This window comes from Chiloscyllium plagiosum, chromosome 36 (genome assembly GCF_004010195.1).
Source record: "Chiloscyllium plagiosum isolate BGI_BamShark_2017 chromosome 36, ASM401019v2, whole genome shotgun sequence".
NCBI lineage: Eukaryota > Metazoa > Chordata > Chondrichthyes > Orectolobiformes > Hemiscylliidae > Chiloscyllium > Chiloscyllium plagiosum.
In genome coordinates this window covers 388,479-405,921 of record NC_057745.1, presented here as the reverse complement: position 1 = coordinate 405,921, position 17,443 = coordinate 388,479, and the positions used below count along the sequence as shown (strand labels likewise).

At 42.4% G+C, this 17,443-nt stretch overlaps 1 protein-coding gene across 1 annotated transcript in view; it reads right to left on the bottom strand.

Moving 5' to 3' along the window:
• Positions 1-16,238, bottom strand: part of LOC122540832 (retinol dehydrogenase 12-like) — a 32,039-nt gene extending 15,801 nt beyond the window's left edge. Inside the window, exons 1-3 of the mRNA XM_043677048.1 lie at positions 16,214-16,238; positions 3,870-4,037; positions 3,109-3,391 (exon numbers count right to left, since the gene is read on the bottom strand). Of these exons, the coding sequence (XP_043532983.1) occupies positions 3,109-3,391; positions 3,870-4,037; positions 16,214-16,238 (476 nt within the window). The remainder of the gene's footprint in view (positions 1-3,108; positions 3,392-3,869; positions 4,038-16,213) is intronic.
• Between the last annotated feature and the right edge of the window lie 1,205 nt (positions 16,239-17,443).

Sequence of the window (17,443 nt, the reverse complement as noted above, 5' to 3'; positions counted from 1 at the left end):
CCTTTCTTATGAACCCCACAGATTTCACACCTCGCCAGGTTCCCACCCAACATGAGTCTGCATCTGCCCAACTTTCTCCCCACAACCCATGAGTTGACCATGTCAGATGCTGTCACTACCCCATTCCCAAATTATTACATCACTCTCATCCATGCTTTACCACATTTATCCCCTCCCCAGCCTGCAGCCCCCAATACTTGCAAATAGATTCTCAAGGCACTTTCACACAGCAGCAGTCCACCTAGTCCAGATGGTCTGATTGTAACCCATCCCTTGAGCTACCTAACCAAAACAGATAAGAAATGTCCAGACCCCTGAATGCTGCCTTGCATATTCCAAACTGCCTTGGCCCTAGTCTTCAGCCTGGTCACTATGGAACCACAGGACTGAGTATCACCCACTCCCTGATGGCAGAAGCATGTACCCCTGGCCAAGTACACTCCAACCAGATGCTTGACCATAGTAGATCCTCTGGACTGGTATCACAGACTGCCCTTGACATACTGTGCTGGGATCCCCTGGCTGATGAGTACTTCATGGACTTTGGTGAAAATTACTCCCAACTCCCCCACCCACCTACCTACCTACCCATCAACCAAAACTGAGACAGAACTGTTTGCTTGATGGACATGCAGTGTTTTTGCTGTGTAAGCTGTTTGTGCATGGTGCAGATGCAAAATTGATGCAGCTACCACACAGCAAGACAAGTTGCCTGGTTGTGTAACTATGCTAATAAATGCAACAAAGCAAGGCAAAACAGGGTGGGGATGCCGTAAGCACACAGTGCTGATTGAGCATGAGGAGAGTAAACAAGCAGTTTGATCCATCTGAGAGATGCGCGCCTGTCCCAGCATGCAGTGTGTCCTTGCAGCAGCCTTTCGATACTAGCTGTTTTTTAAAATTTACTTATGAGATTTGGCTGTCTCTGGCTAGACCAACATTTATTGCCCAGTTCAGAGTCAACCACATTGCTGTGGGTCTGGAATCACATGTAGGTCAGACCAGGTAAGGATGGCAGATTTCATTCCCTGTAGGACATTAACGAACCAGATGTTTTTTTTCCGACAATCAACAATGGCTTTACGGTTATCATTAGACTCTTAATTCCAGATTTTTAATTAATTCAAATTCCACTATCTGTCATGGCAGGATTTGAACACAGGTCCTCGGAACATTAGCCAAGTTTCTGAATTAATAGTCTAGCAATAATAGCACTTCACCACTGCCTCTCCTGCTGGTGCTCAGTACAATACAGCTCTGTGATTTCCCTGCATCTTGCTCCTGAGATTGGACAGGGGCCATGTGGAGCCTGAAGTGTTGACAAATATCAGATGCCAATGTCCATGGATGAGGGGTTTGTGTGACTGATGCCCATAGATCATGCCCTGCCTTGCTGTGTATATATTATGTAGAGATTCTTCACAGCCAGTAGCAGGCTGAAGTCACTAGGCATCCACTCTGGCTAGCAATGTAAGAACTTTCAGCATCTAGTTTGCTTGTGACGGATGGTGGGGCTGAAAGCAACATATTAATAGGTTTTTAACAAGCAATAATTCCCTTTAACAGGGAAATTGCTACTCCCTCATGGGAATCCCATCTCAATATGCTGGAACTTAATTAAAAGATACAGCAAATTGCTCCTGATTTCGAGATAGACCTCACTGACTTCTCGTCATAGTCCATGTTGTACTGGTACCTAGAGGATTCTGCCCATTGCTTCTTATGCACTTTTACCTCCATTTGCTTGACATGCTGCAAACAACTCCGTTAAGCATAACTTTTAAAATTGCAGCGATTTTCATTCCACTGTGTTCTTGATACACACCAGTATTTTCCACAGCCCAAAAATAAAGAAAATATGAAGATGTTATCTTTACACTAGAGAGTGGAGGCCTATTCATTTTGAAGACAAAGTGTACACTCTAAAACACTCCACAGTCTCATGTTTAAGGCAATGTATACACACTAAAATCTAACCAAATTAACTATTACTGCTTTACTAACCAATGAGAATTTCAACAAGAATTGTTAGTTAGGGTGGGTTAACCCAAACTGAGTACTGAAAAGTAGTCCCAGGAACCTTAATGTTGAGTATTTCTTTTATCAGTAAGATGTCAGGGTATATTCTTATTTCAGGGCTGGAATATAGATAAATCTAAGACAGCCTAACTTCCAGGGCAGAGACCCCTGTCCAAAGGTTGGGCTCCTATCAGCATGAAAACTTTAGATATCTTGCCTCAAGGAAGTAAAATTCACTGTCTACAAGCTGGGTTCTGGATATCGGGCTTCAAGGTTGCCCTCTGTTCTTGAGAAGTGCAAAGTTTTGTATTTTTTAAAATTACTTAAATATCCCTAAGCTGTTAGATGAGTGTAATCTTTAATTTGAGTATACTTTGAAAAGGGCGCTGTGGATAGATAGGAACATGGATTTGAGGCCATAAACTGGTTGACCATGACCTTAGTAAATGGTAGAGCAGGCAAGAGGAGCTGAATAGCCTACTCCTGCTCTTAATTCAAATGCTCATAAAAATTTGATATTATATTAGATTCCCTACAGCGTGGAAACAGGCCCTTCAGCCCAACAAGCCCACACTGACCCTCTGAAGAGTAACCCATCCAGATCCATTTCCCTCTGAATGATGCACCTAACACTATGGACAATTTAGCATGACCAATTCACCTGACCTGCACACCTTTTGGACTGCGGGAGGAAATCAGAGCACTCGGGGGAAACCCATGCAGACACGGGGAGAATGTGCAAACTCCACACAGTCGCCCGAGCTGGAATCGAACCCGCTGTGAAGCAGCAATGCTAACACCGAACCACCATGCCGTCCCATTTTGAATGGCAAAGTGTACACTCTAAAACACTCCACAGTCTCATGTTTAAGGCAATGTATACACACTAAAATCTAACCAAATTAACTATTACTGCATTACTAACCAATGAGAATTCCATTTTATTCATTAACACAGTGCCTAGACTACACTATGTCAAATTTGAAGCATCTGAACTAAATTGCACCCACAATGAATTAATATGAATTATCTAATTATTAAACTTACACTTGCCAACCAAAAAGTATGCTTCAAAAGTAATTAATTGGCTGAAAATAATTTTGAAAGCCGAGAAGATTATAAGATTTGGTATGAATCAGATTATTTTTCTTCTTTTTCCAGCATCTTAAACTGCTCTTACCTGCATTATTAATGAGAATGTCCAGGCGTGTTTCAGTTTCTGTAATTTTGTTTGCAAAGGAACGCACGGACTGAAGTGATGCCAAATCCAGTTTCTGCACTACGACATTTCCATTCCCACTTGCTTTTCTGATCTCTTTAGCTGCCTTTCCGGCTTTTTCCAAATCACGGCAAGCTAATATCACACGAGCCCCTACAATCAGAAAGTGAGGCTATCAGGATTCTCATCATTAAATGAGACAATGTACAGCAAAATGGTGTATGAGCCCCAATTGGTTCTGTGATGGAGCTACGAGGTTAATTTCTCTCTCCCTCTGCTAATTCTATACACTTTTATCTTTAAATATTTAATACAAGACACTGTCCCAGAAATGGCAACCACCAAATCAAAATTCAGTACATTCCAACATGTACTCCTGCATTGCAACAGTGCTGACAACCATTCTCTCGGTTGTAAAGCACTACAGGACTGCTCAAGATCAAAACAAGCTGCAGTTTTCCTTTACTGTTGTCAAGATGTAGCAACAGGCTTCACAGCAGAATTAGGATTGGTTCACTGCAAACCAGAAATGCACTTTCAATTTCAGATAATCAAATATTAACTGTCATACAGATTGACATAAAAGAAGTAACCATACAAAATAAAACATTACATTAAAGAGCAGGGTTACCTCTCTGAGCAAGGTCTTTGGCAGTCTCCTTTCCAATCCCAATATTAGCGCCAGTAACGATCACTGTTTTTCCATCCAGTCGTGTTTTACTCTTACAAACCCCACCAGAAAACCAATGTCTTAAAAAACCTAGTCCAATTCCTGTAGGAACATTAAAACGACAGGTCACTCACAACTAAGTTTTCTCATGCTAAATTAGCTAATGAAGAGATGAGAACATCTATTGAGGTGTCAATGCATATATAAGTATAACAAAGAACTGTGGATTCTGCAGATATAGGAACAGCTGTAGAAACTCAGGAGGTCTGGCTGTATCCATGGAGTGAAAACAGAATTAACGTTTTGAGTCTCATGACCCTTCTTCAGGTTCATACACGCCACTCCCCATACTTCCACCCATTTTAAAAGCAGGGTTTAGAGATCATAAAGTCACCTGCTGCACTGCAGATTTTTCAGAGATGGTGTGTGATAGAAGGTTCTCAGGCAAGTAAAACAAGAAAGCAAAGGCACAGCAAGGGTACAAGGGCACAGGGAGAGCACAGAGAGCAGAACACAGAAAATACTATTTTGCAAATAGCTGAGAGAACAATAAAGAGTCATCCCACAGTGCATTGAACCTGAAGTCCACAGAAGGCAGTTCAGGTAAACATGGTACTTTCTTTGCTCAAAGACATCAATGAACCAAGGGGATTTTTACAACAATCCAGTAGCTACATGGTCACTGATACTGAAACTACCTGTTCATTTTAATCTGGTTTAATTAATAATTTAAGTCTCCCAGCTACAATGATGAGATTTGAACGTGCATCTCCAGATGATCAGTCCAGGTCTCCTAATTTAATCCTGTTAGCATAAACCCATGCTACTGTTTGCCAGTGTGTTTAGCTGGGTATTTCTGCTGCTTATTGAGATTGGAGAAGGCTAACCATAGGAATAGAGTAGGCAACTTACTTAATGAGACTGTTGCAGCAGGGAAATCAAAATATAAAACAACCAAACAGAAAAGAGATGGAAACACCTTGAGTAGGGGAAGAGGATGGGAGGGGATTAAGAGGAGGAGGAGAAGGGAGTGTATTTTATTGCTATTCTACACTTCACCCAACAAACTGGAAAGGGCAGAACTAGAATAAATGATGACACAATGAGGGACGAGATTGCAAAATTTTAGAGGCTTAGCCTGAACAAGAGACAGATTTTTCATCATTCTGTCTGAAAGCAACAGCAAAGTAGCTCAACTAGTTTTAGAATCAAACTGATTCAGTCAGAAAAGAAACGACGGAACACAAGATGTTAATATTTAATAATTCATAATTATCTACAAGCATCACAAAATATTTACAGTGTAAAAGCTGAAGTCAAGTGATGCAAAAGGATGTCATCCTCAAAATTAGGGCATGAATTAGTAGACTGTGACAGAAGATAAATTAAAACCCAGGAAATTTTTCATTTTAATTGAATCAAAATAAGAGCCATTACAAGGTTGAAACATGAACAGCTTTGTGAATTTAAAGACAACTGCGGGCAGCACTGTTGCCTCAGCGCCAGGAACGCAGGTTCGATTCCAGCCTCGGGTGACTGTCTATATGGAGTTTGCACATTCTCCCATGTCAGCGTGGGTTTCCTCTGGGTGCTCTGGTTTCCTCCCACAGTCCAAAGATATGCAGGTCAGGTAAGTTGGCCATGCAAAACTGCCCACAGTGTTAGGTGCATTAGTCAGAGGCAAATGGGTCGAGGTGGATTACTCTGAATTCAGAGGGTCGCTGTGGACTTATTGGGCCGATGGGCCTGTTTCCACACTGTAGGGAATCTAATCTTAACAATAATGCTTTAAAAGGACAGAAAGAAAAACTTTTAAACCATTCAAACTGGAATAGATAAAATGAACATAGATTTCCACCAGGAATTTAAACACTAATGGTACATTGCTGAAGTTTATAGCCTTGGTTTAACAGCAAGTTACGAGAAAAAGATACATTTAAAACATTCATATTATTATTACCATTGTGCATAAGCAGACAGAGACCTCCATGCAATTAGTACAATATGCCACAGACCACATGGGATGACCATGATGTTCTTCAAGAGTTAGAGCTAAGGGAGATTTGTTAGCACTGTTGGCTGGACAGCTTTGCAATGCAGAGAGATACCAATTCCCCACACCAGATGAGGTTACCACAAGTGTGATGACCCTCAGGTTAAGGCATCATCAGTTACTTTTCTCTAATGATGGAGTAACCCTATGGTCTGGTAAGACTGTGACAACTTTACTTTTACAAAGCAATTGGCCACATTCAGTGGTTGAAAGGTGCAGTGGGACAGTGGGACACATCCTGGAAAGCAGAGGGATCCTTTTTCTGTGCAAATCAACCATCAAAAAAAAAAGGAAACCTTTCTTGCTCCTGCTGCGAGCACATTTCAACTGATCCCCCAATCAACTGCATGAAAACTTAGGACTATTCCTTCAGTTATTGCTCTGTCACCTTGGTTATGGTTTCAAATATTGTTACAAATATCTGAGCCTATAATACAGTAATGGCACTATTTTGAAGAGGAGCTCTGCCTAATGTGCTGGCTGATATTTATCCCACAATCATAATCACAAAAAGTGATTACCCAATTATCATATCGCTGTTTGCTGAAGCTTATTATGTACAGCTTGACTCAAAAATCTGAGAGTTACACCTAATTTATAGTCATAACAGACAAGTTTTGATCTCAGAAACTTTCAAAATACTTAAAAGGGATGGGCAAGGTAGGTGCAGGTAAAATGCCTCCCTTTGTTGGGCAGTCTAGAACCCGGGGCACCATTTAGGACTGAGAATGAGGAGGGTTTTATTTGTTAATAAAGTCAGGATTGTGAATCTTTGCATTCTCTACCCAAAAGCCTTTGGAAGCTCAGTCTTTGAGTATCTTTTAAGTAGAAGTTGACTAATTTCTAATAACCAATGACATAAAAGGTTACCAGGATAGTGAGAGTAAAAGGTATTGAAGCATTTGATTGGTCTAAATCATATTAAATGGTAGAGCAAAGTCAAGTGGGCAGAATGGCCTACTCCTATTCTTATGTTTCTATAATCTAGTTGGGCACTGGAGAAACAGACAGGCTCCCTATAGTGTAGATAGAGACCACGGCAGCCAGGAGGTCTGCAATGACTCTCCAAAGGGCACCCCCTGCCCCATCGACCCTATCCCGTGACCCTGCATTTTCCGTGGCTAACCCATCTAGCCTGCATCAATTGTGGACACTATGGGCAATTTAGCATGGCCAATCCACCTTACCTACACATCTTTGAACTGTGGGAGGAAACCCACACGCCTACATGCAAGCTCCACACATACAGTTCACTTAAGACTGGAATCGAATCCAGGTCCTGAGTGCTGAGCCACTGCACCACGTATATTTTCAGATCAACTTTTCATTATGAAACCCAAGTCAAAACATGTGGTGCCGGAAAAGCACAGCATGTCAGGCAGCATCCAAGGAGCAGGAAAATCAATGTTTCGGGCATTAGCCCTTCTGAGAAGGTTTGCCTTACATTTGACACTTCTGCCACACACACACAAGAGCTAAACAGGATATGCAGGAAATCGCTTGACCATATGGGTGGGGAGGGGGAAGCATTTGTTCAGAAGAATTAAGGATATCTGTCCTTAGTGTCAATGGATTGGTGTAAATAAGGTGATAACATTTATTCACTTGTGGAATATGTGGCAGTATTTCCTTTTGACCCCGAGAGCTGGAAGCTGCGCAACTGGATGATGGATAACTAAATTTCTGGTTTATGTTGAAGGCTCTTAACAAAAATCATACTCAATAGGAAAAGAACTTGTAATTTAATAAGCTGAGTGGAATATGCACGTAATAGAACAATCCTGATACATTTTCATGTACACCACCACTGAGCAGATTTGAGTTTATGAAGCTCAGCTCCCTCATCTTGACTGTTATGGAATGTGAATATGTCATTACCCTTACAGGCTAGGAAAACACAAAGGCTGAAACTGAGATGGGGAGAGCAAGAGCGAGAGAGAGAAAGAATGAGCGAGTGAAAGAGCGAGCAAGAGAGAGAAAAAGAGAGAGAGTAAAAAGAGAGAGAGGGAGGTGGCAGGGGAGAGACAGGACAGAAGCGGATGGAAAAGTTAACTTGTTGTGATCTGATTTGACTGTACACTTGCTTGTCATGTATTGAATGTTTGTGTGTTGCTCCCTGGAGCTCGAGATCCGGGAATGTTATGAATTTGATTTGCATTTTGGGAATCAAGATGATTTTTTAAAAAAAAAAGCCATTTTGTAGGACAATGGTACTGGGGCATGTTAGCTAAGCGTGGATACCTCATGAGCTTTTCCACATAGGTTAGACGAGTCTCTTGTCACGCTGTGGTCTTAACAGGGAGCTTATCTAGCTAAAGCATTTGTCCTGATTTGATCAGGGTTTCCCACTTTGATGTGCACGTAGCTTAATTAGTCAAGTGTACTCAGACCTGTTAATGAGTTTCTCTTACTCTATAAACTTTTGCCTTTCTTTTGCTGCTTATCTGATTAAGGACACATGGTGTTTTTGTCATCTCAGTACTAAGTTTTGTATAAAGACAACTTGTTTGCAGCAATAAGGGGAGTAGCCTGAGAGAGCTCTTTGGGGTAAGAGCTGGTGCTGCTACTCTGCTAATGATTTTAGAACCTTAGCTGAAGCCTGGCTAACATGGATGCCATTGGTAAATAAAGGTAATTATTTAAACTAAACAGTCTGTAAGAGTTTTATATTCCAGACTACTACAGAGTACAATATCTGACACGAATCAAGAGAGGCCTACAGGTCAGGTCATTTGGGATTCTCTGAGCCATCTCGAATAGGTACTTTAATACTTCATCATTGCTCCTTGATGCTGCCTGACCTGCTGTGCTTTTCCAACATTACACTTTTTTGACTCTAATCTCCTCCATCTGCAGTCCTCACTTTCTCCTCTTATTATGAAACTGTCAGGTTGACTGAAACAAGAAAGTTTGTGAAATAATAGAATGCTTCCTCATCAGTATTCTTCTCGCCACTCCCAGTAAACTCAAACAATGTGCACATGCCAATTTTGATGTTTATAGATTACTGATCAAAATCATGATAACCAATTATACTTTAACATAATACCTTGTTATGAAAGTATTTGGCACACCTAGAGATGATGCGGCACTTTTTAAATATCATGCCTCTTCAAAGTTTGTGAGAAGATTTGTAGCTCGGGTGCTCGTTGCTGTGGTTCTGTTCGCCGAGCTGGAAGTTTTTGTTGCAAACGTTTCGTCCCCTGTCTAGGTGACATCCTCAGTGCTTGGGAGCCTCCTGTGAAGCGCTTCTGTGGTGTTTCCTCCAGCATTTATAGTGGCCTGTCCCTGCCGCTTCCAATATACCGGCCACTACAGCGGACAGCTGAAACTGACAACCGGAAGCGGCAGGGACAGGCCACTATAAATGCCGGAGGAAACACTACAGAAGCGCTTCACAGGAGGCTCCCAAGCACTGAGGATGTCACCTAGACAGGGGACGAAATGTTTGCAACAAAAACTTCCAGCTCGGCGAACAGAACCACAGCATCATGCCTCTTTCATCATAAGACAGTACAAGAAAAAAAAATTCTGAACCAAAACAAAACTGATAAATCAAGAAAGATAGGATACCTTTCAATATTTTAAAACGTGGCAGTCTTCTGTCTCAGCTTAAACATAATCTGGGGTGACTCAGGTGCCCTCCTTTAGCATGGCAGTTTCTGCCACATTTGTTGCAGAGGGAGATACTGGGCCGGGAAGGGAAATGGTTTGCTTACAATGATGAAGAGTCATGCCAGACTTAAAACATTAACTCTTTTTGTCTCTCTCCACATACGCTTCCAGACTTGCTGAGTTTCTCCACCATTCTGTTTTTTTAATATCTTAAATAATAACGTCTTTCACTCACATCCAGAATCAACTCCAGCCAAAACAATTAACAGGAAATTGTAGCTGAATACAAACTATAATTTATACCTTAGCTGACAGATACAACCAAGCCATATCTTGCAGATTGATTAGACGATCCTCTCAGCAAACATCATGAATAGTCACAAGGTCCATTAAAATTCAAATTTCCCAAGAAATTTAGCACCTTTCTCCTCAAGACATAATCTAATGTCCAGTCAACAAGAGACAACCAGCTTGAGTACCAAAAGTACAGTTTTCACTGAAAACAACACGTGCAGAACGTGCTCAACTCTACATTGGGTCTACATGTTCCAGACTGTCTTCAAGTACTAGAAACAACTCCAAGAACTAATTCTTTGCGTAGTCTCCGCTTCTGGATTTAGCCAATCTCCTTCAGATTGCTTGTGTTGCATAGTGAACTCATCAACTTCTAGTACTCTGCAGCCTGAATTGGTCAGTGTCCATTTATATCTTTTAGCCAGGTTCACGCTACCCAGAAGTTTAAGTTTCCAAATCCCAGTTTCTAAGAAAGCAAAAGCAGCTGCGAGGGATAATTCCTTTCCAGTTATGGTATGCCTCAAGAAATACAAACATTAAAAATATAAAGTTAAAAATCACACAACACCAGCTTATAGCCCAACAGGTTTATTTGGAAGCAACAGCTTTTGGAGCACTGCTCTTTCATCAGGCTCTGAAAGCTAATGCTTCCAAATAAACCTGTTGGATTATACCCAGGTGTTGTGTGATTTTTAATTTTGTACAGCCTAATCCAACACCGGCACCTCCAAATCATTAAAAATATTGTTTCCCTCATTCCATATGAATACAAGTCATTACCACTAGCACTGCTTTTGGTACAGAAGTTTTCAGAAAGAGAATATTTTACGTATCAGTCTGCCTTTGGGCCCCACTCCAAACTTTCTTCAGGATCTAATTGGTTAGCCTTTCATTCTTGCGAGGTATTCATAAGGGAGTTACTTGCCCAAAGTTGCTCAAGAATTCCTCTGAAGCATTAGACTGGAACAGTGCTGGAACAATATTTCCATGCATCTTTGTGGAGTAATAGAAACAAATAGCAAACAGACCCTTTGCTCCAACTTGTCCATGCCAACCTAGATATCCTAAATTAACCTAGCTCTAATTACCAGCATATGGCCCATATTCCCCTAAATCCTTCCATTTCATATACCCGCCCAGATGGCTTTTAAATGTTGTAATTGTACCAGCCTCCACCACTTCTCTGACAGCTCATTCCATACATGTACCACCCTCTGCGTGGAAAAAGTTATCCCTTAGGTCGCTTTTATATCTTTCCCCCCTCACCTTAAACCTATGTCCTCTAGTTCTGGACTCCCCAACCCCAGGGAAAAGACTTTGTCTATTTACCCTTTCCATGCCCCTCATAATTTTATACACCTCTATAAGGTTACCCGTCAGCTTCCAACGCTGCAGGAAAACAGCCCCAGCCTATTCAGCCCGTCTCTATAGCTCAAACCTCTTGAAGAGGCACTACTGAGGATTTACCAATGGAAAGGCTGTGTAGTGACAAAGTCTTACACTTTGGTTCTTTGTCTCAATGGTCGCTAGCCAAAAGCATGGGGTGGAAATGAAAAGCAAATTGACACAAAAACTGCAAGGTTGCACCAACACACTAGATTGACATCACATTATGTAATCTATTGGACACATCCATAAATTGGAATACTGAATAGGTCAAGCTACCTCTGCAGAAAGAATTATTTCAGGGTGATGAATTCTGATGAAAATTCCAAGCTGAAATTTTAGTCTACCCAGTTTGCTCCAGTGATACTTTCAGTCCTTCTGGGGGTTTCCAGCATTATACATTTGTAATTTATGGAGTATTCAGTATTACATGTTTAAAATATTATTGATTAAATCTTATCATACCGATCTGTCAATGAAGGCAAACATCACCAACATACCCATTGGTACAATGACCTCGCAATACTCTGCTTTTACTGTCACCACCTTAGTAAGAAAAGTTACTAATAGAGTCATAAAGATGTACAGCATGGAAACAGACCCTTCGGTCCAACCCATCCATGCCGACCAGATATCCCAACCCAATCTAGTCCCACCTGCCAGCACCCGACCCATAGCCCTCCAAACCCTTCCTATTCATATACCCATCCAAATGCCTTTTAAATGTTGCAATTGTACCAGCCTCCACCACTTCCTCTGGCAACTCATTCCATACACATACCATCCTCTGTGTAAAAAAGTTCCCTCTCAGGTCTCTTATATGTTTCCCCTCTCACCCTAAACCTATGCCCTCTAGTTCTGGACTCCCCCACCTCAGGGAAACGACTTTGTCTATTTATCCTATCCATGCCCCTCATAATTTTGCAAACCTCTATGAGGTCACCCCTTAGCCTCCGACGCTCCAGGGTAAACAGCCTCAGCCTGTTCAGCCTCTCCCTGTAGCTCAAATCCTCCAACGCTAGCAACATCCTTGTCAATCTTTTATGAACCCTTTCAAGTTTCACAACATCCTTCGGATAGGAAGCAGATAAGAACTGCATGCAATATTCCAACAGTGGCCTAACCAATGTCCTGTACAGCTTCAACATGACCTCCCAACTCCTGTACTCAATACTCTGACCAATAAAAGAAAGCAAACCAAACGCCTTCTTCACTATCCTATCAACCTGAGACTCCACTATCAAGGAGCTATGAACCTGCACTCCAAGGACTCCTTATTCAGCAACACTCTCTCGGACTTTACCATTAAATGTATAAGTCCTGCTAAGATTTGCTTTCCCAAAATGCAGCACCTCGCATTTATCTGAATTAAACTCCATCTGCCACTTCTCAGCCGATAGGTCCATCTGATCAAACACCTGTTGTAATCTGAGGTAACCCTTTTTGCTGTCCACTACACCTCCAATTTTGGTATCATCTGCAAACTTACTAACTGTACCTCTTATGCTCGCATCCAAATCATTTATGTAAATGACAAAATGTAGAGGACACAGCACCGATCCTTGTGGCACTCCACTGGTCACAGACCTCCAGCCTGAAAAACAACCCTCCACCATCACCCTCTGTCTTCTACCTTTGAGCCAGTTCTGTATCCAAATGGCTAGTTCTCCCTTTATCCCGTGAGACCTAACCTTGCTAACCCGTCTCCCATTTTTAAACCTACAAGTTAAAAATAAACTTACAAATATAATGACAGGCTGCTATATGTCTTTTAACCATTTGAATTAAAAGTAAAGCATATAGCTTGAAGTAGGCAGAAGTGGATACTGCAGATGCTGGAGATTAGAGTCAAGATTTAAATGGTGCTGGAAAAACACAGCAGGTCAGGCAGCATCCGAGGAGCAGGAAAAATCGATATTTCGGCCAAAAGCCCTTCATCAGGAATGAGACTGGGAATGTCAGGGGTGGAAAGATAAATGGGAAGTGGGTGAGGCTGGAGAGAAGGTAACTGAGAGTGCAATAGGTGGATGGAGGTGGGGGTGAAGGTGATAGGTCAGAGAGGAGGGTGGAGCAGGTCGGTGGGAAGGAAGATTGACAAGTGGGACAGGTCATGAGGACAGTGCTGAGCTGGAAGGTTGGAACTGCAGTAAGGTGGGGAGGTGGATGGGGAGAGGAATGAGGAAATTGGTAAAGTCCACATTGATGCCATGGGGTTGAACGGTCCTGAGGTGGAAGATGAGGCATTCTTCCTCCAGGCATCGGGTGGTGAGGGAGTGGCAGTGGAGAGGTCCAGGAAGGAGAGGGAGGGAGGTGTCAGAGATGGTCCAGGTGAATTTAAGGTCAGGGTGGAATGTGTTGCTGAAGTTGATTAACTGTTCAAGCTCCTCGTGGGAGCATTAGGTGGCGCCGATGGAGTTATCAATGTAGCAGAGGAAAAGGTGGGGAGTGGTGCTGGTGTAACTGTGGAAGATGGACTGCTCTACTTAGCAGTCTGGAACAAGTGGGAGGATTTGAAGGAGAAATTGTTGAGGATGAGGACCAATTCAGCCAAACAAATCAGAGTGTCAGTGGAAGGGTACTGGTGGGGACGTTGGGAGAGGAAGAAACGGAGAGCTTGGAGGCCCTGGTCATTGTGGATGGAGGTGTAGAGGGACTGGGTGACCATGGTGAAGATGAGGCTTTGGGGGCTGGGGAAACAGAAATCTTGGTGGAGGGGGTGGGTGGTGTCCCGAACTTAAGTGGAGAGTTCCTGGACCGAGGGAGTGGGGAGAGGAGGGGAGGGGAAGATAAGTCAGCATTGAGGTAGGTGGAGATGAATTCGGTGGGGCAGATGCAGGCTCGAAGTAGCCAAGTACTGCAATTGTAGACTTAAACCACAGCTGACTGAACAGCATTGCAGTGTGAGACACCTCCACTAAGGAGGTTTGTTTACTCAGACCAGACCTTAACTCAGTACTTTGGTTGTATTGTGAATGCAACCTGAGTCAACACAAAACAAGCCTGTTCACACCAGCCCCACAGCCACATAGAATCTCATGAAATTTTTTTTTCCCAGATGGCCTTATTAGCAAATGAGTACTAGTTCAATCTTCCAAATGAAACGTGACCCATTAGAATAGTGATCAGAGGAGAATTACTGTTCTTCTTTATAGAGATTACTTTATGAACAAATCTATGCCTCATCTCCAAAACACTTCAATCAACTATTGTAGGCAAGGGAATTTCATACCTAACAAGGGCAAATTCAGGGTTTTGGCACTGTTGCAGGAGGAACTTGGGCTAAGAGATCAGAAAACCTCCTTGCCCTTCCTTCAAATAGTGTCCTGCCTTTTTTTTCATCCCCTTTAGCCCTCAGTTCTCAATGCCACTGACCTGGAGCCAGGATTAAATCCACTTCAGAACTAGATAGCTAAAGAAGATGCATTTATAATTGGGCAAACAGGTTGAACATCAAATTTGTAAATCCTTCTGACATACACAAAATGAAAGACAGCAAGAGCAGGGGAGGTTCCTGGTCAGCTATGCGGTGGAAACAAGCTTCTCCCATCACTATCTATAGTTTTAAGGCTAAACCATACAGGAAGTTCTCACTTAAAGCTGCAATTTTTGTGTCTTTTAGGAATCAATGTTAAACCTGGAGTTGGATTCCCTACAGCCCTTCTTAGTAGAAAAAAAAATCTTGTAAAATGAAATATAGTACTTTAAATCACTACATTTAAACATTGGAAAAATATAACTTTCTACTTGCAGTACTTCATGTTTAGAACATAGAACGTAGAAAAGTACAGCACAGAACAGGCCCTTTGGCCTACGATGTTGTGCCAAGGATTATTCCTAATCTAAAATAAAATAACCTAACCTATGCAGATCTGTTGCAAATAACCTGTTGCAGATCCCTCCCACCCTGATCCTCAGAGGGGAATGTGAGGCACCACTGCCTGAGAGCTGCACTAGTGAGAGCCTTTACTTACTTTAATTCATCAGCGCTCAATCTTAGCATGTTATTGCTAATACTAGCATATACTATAAGAAATTGTAAACTTCTACCGGAGTTCATGAGTGTTAGCTGAAAATGTGTTGCTGGAAAAGCGCAGCAGGTCAGGCAGCATCCAAGGAGCAGGAGAATCGATGTTTCGGGCATAAGCCCTTCTTCAGGAATGAGGTAAGTGTGTCCAGCAGGCTAAGATAAAAGGTAGGGAGGAGGGACTTGTGGGAGGGGCATTGGAAATGCGATAGGTGGAAGGAAGTCAAGGTGAGGGTGATAGGCCAGAGTGGGGTGGGGGCGGAGAGGTCAGGAAGAAGATTGCAGGTTAGGAAGACGGTGCTGAGTTCGAGGGATTTGACTGAGACAAGGTGGGGGGGGGAGGGGAATTGAGGAAACTGGAGAAATCTGAGTTCATCCCTTGTGGTTGGAGGGTTCCTAGGCAGAAGAGGAGGCGCTCATCCCTGTACACCTCCATCCACCGAACTCATCTCTGCATACCTCGACACAGTCCTGTCCCCCTTAGTCCAAGAACTCCCCACCTACGTTCGGCACACCACCCACACCCTCCACCTCCTCCGTGATTTTCGCTTCCCCGGTCCCCAACGCCTTATCTTCACCATGGACATCCAGTCCCTGTACACCTCCCATCAAGAAGCTCTCCTTCATGAGTGTTAGAGAGAGTGGTAGTATTTGAGAGAGATATGGGTGAGGGTACATGAGAGAGATAATGAGAGAATTGATTTGTATCATGCAACATAGTAAAATATTTTCTGTTAAATTCAGGTTTGAGATTTTTTTAAGATACCACATGGATTTTTGATTTGCAAAGATAACCAGTGACTTAGTAAATATTTGCTTTGCACGCAATGCATGTTTAACCAGCCTGACTTCTTATCTCCTAAATATATGCTTGGGAAAATACAAGAGCTCAAACACTTTAACCAGAAGTATCAAGACCAGCTTCTTACTTACTGTCATTAGACTTCTGAATGGACATCTCAAAATTCAAATCTAATATAGATCTTATTTTTTATGCACCTTCTTTGCAGCCATAACTTTATATTCCTCACTCTGTTCAATCACCTCATGAACTTTGTATGTTATGATCTGTCTGCACTGCATGCAAAACAAAACTTTCCACTGTACCTAGATATGTGTGACAATTTAAATCAAATCAAAAGGATCGTGCTTGACCAGCTTGTCGTCAGTGGCGTTTGCACTGGCGAGGTCCAGCAAGGACTCATGGCAAATGGTGTGTTTCAGGGATCAGTGTTGGGACTGCAATTGTTTACAATTTACCTAGATGATTTAGAGTTGGGGACCAAGTGTATGTGTCAAAGTTCACAGATGACACTAAAATAAGTGGCAGAGCAAAGTGTGCAGATGACACAAAGTCAGCAGAGGGATATAGATAGGTTAAGAGCAAGGATCTGGCAGACGGGGTACAACGTTAGTAAATGTGAGATCATGCAGTTTGGTAAGATTAACAGAAAACAGACTATTATCTAAATAGTTAAAAATTGCAGTATGCTGCTGTGCAGAGGGACCTGGGTCTCCTTGTGCACGAATCACAAAAGCTGGTGTGCAGGTGCAGCAAGTAATTAAGAAGGCAAATGGAATATTGTCGTTCATTGCTAGAGGGATGGAGTTTAAAAATAGAGAGTGCTGGTGAGGCCACACCTGGAGAACTGTACATGGTTTTGGTCTCCTAATATGAAAAAGGATGCACTGGCACTGGAGGGGTGCTGAGGAGGTTTGCTGATTCTGGAATTGTGAGGGTTCAAGGAGAGATTGAGTACACTGGAGCTATACTCATTAGAATTTAGAAAAATAGTAGGAGGGATCTTACAGAAACATATAAAATTATGAAGCAAACAGATAAGATAGAAGCAAAGAGGTTGTTTCCACGGTGGGGGGAGGGGTGTATGAAACTGGTACTAGGGGCATAGCCTCAAAATAAGGGGCAGCAGATTTAGGACTGGGTTGAGGAGGAACTTCTTCACCCAAAAGATTGTGATCTGTGAATTCCCTACCCAGTGAAGCAGTTGAGGCTCTCTTTGAATGTTTTAAAGGCAAAGACAGATAGATCTTTTAACAGTAAAATAATTAAGGGTTATGGTGGGCGAGCAGATAAGTGGAGCTGAGTCCATGAAAAAGTCAGCCAAGATCTTATTGAATTGCAGAACAGGCTCGAAGGGCCAG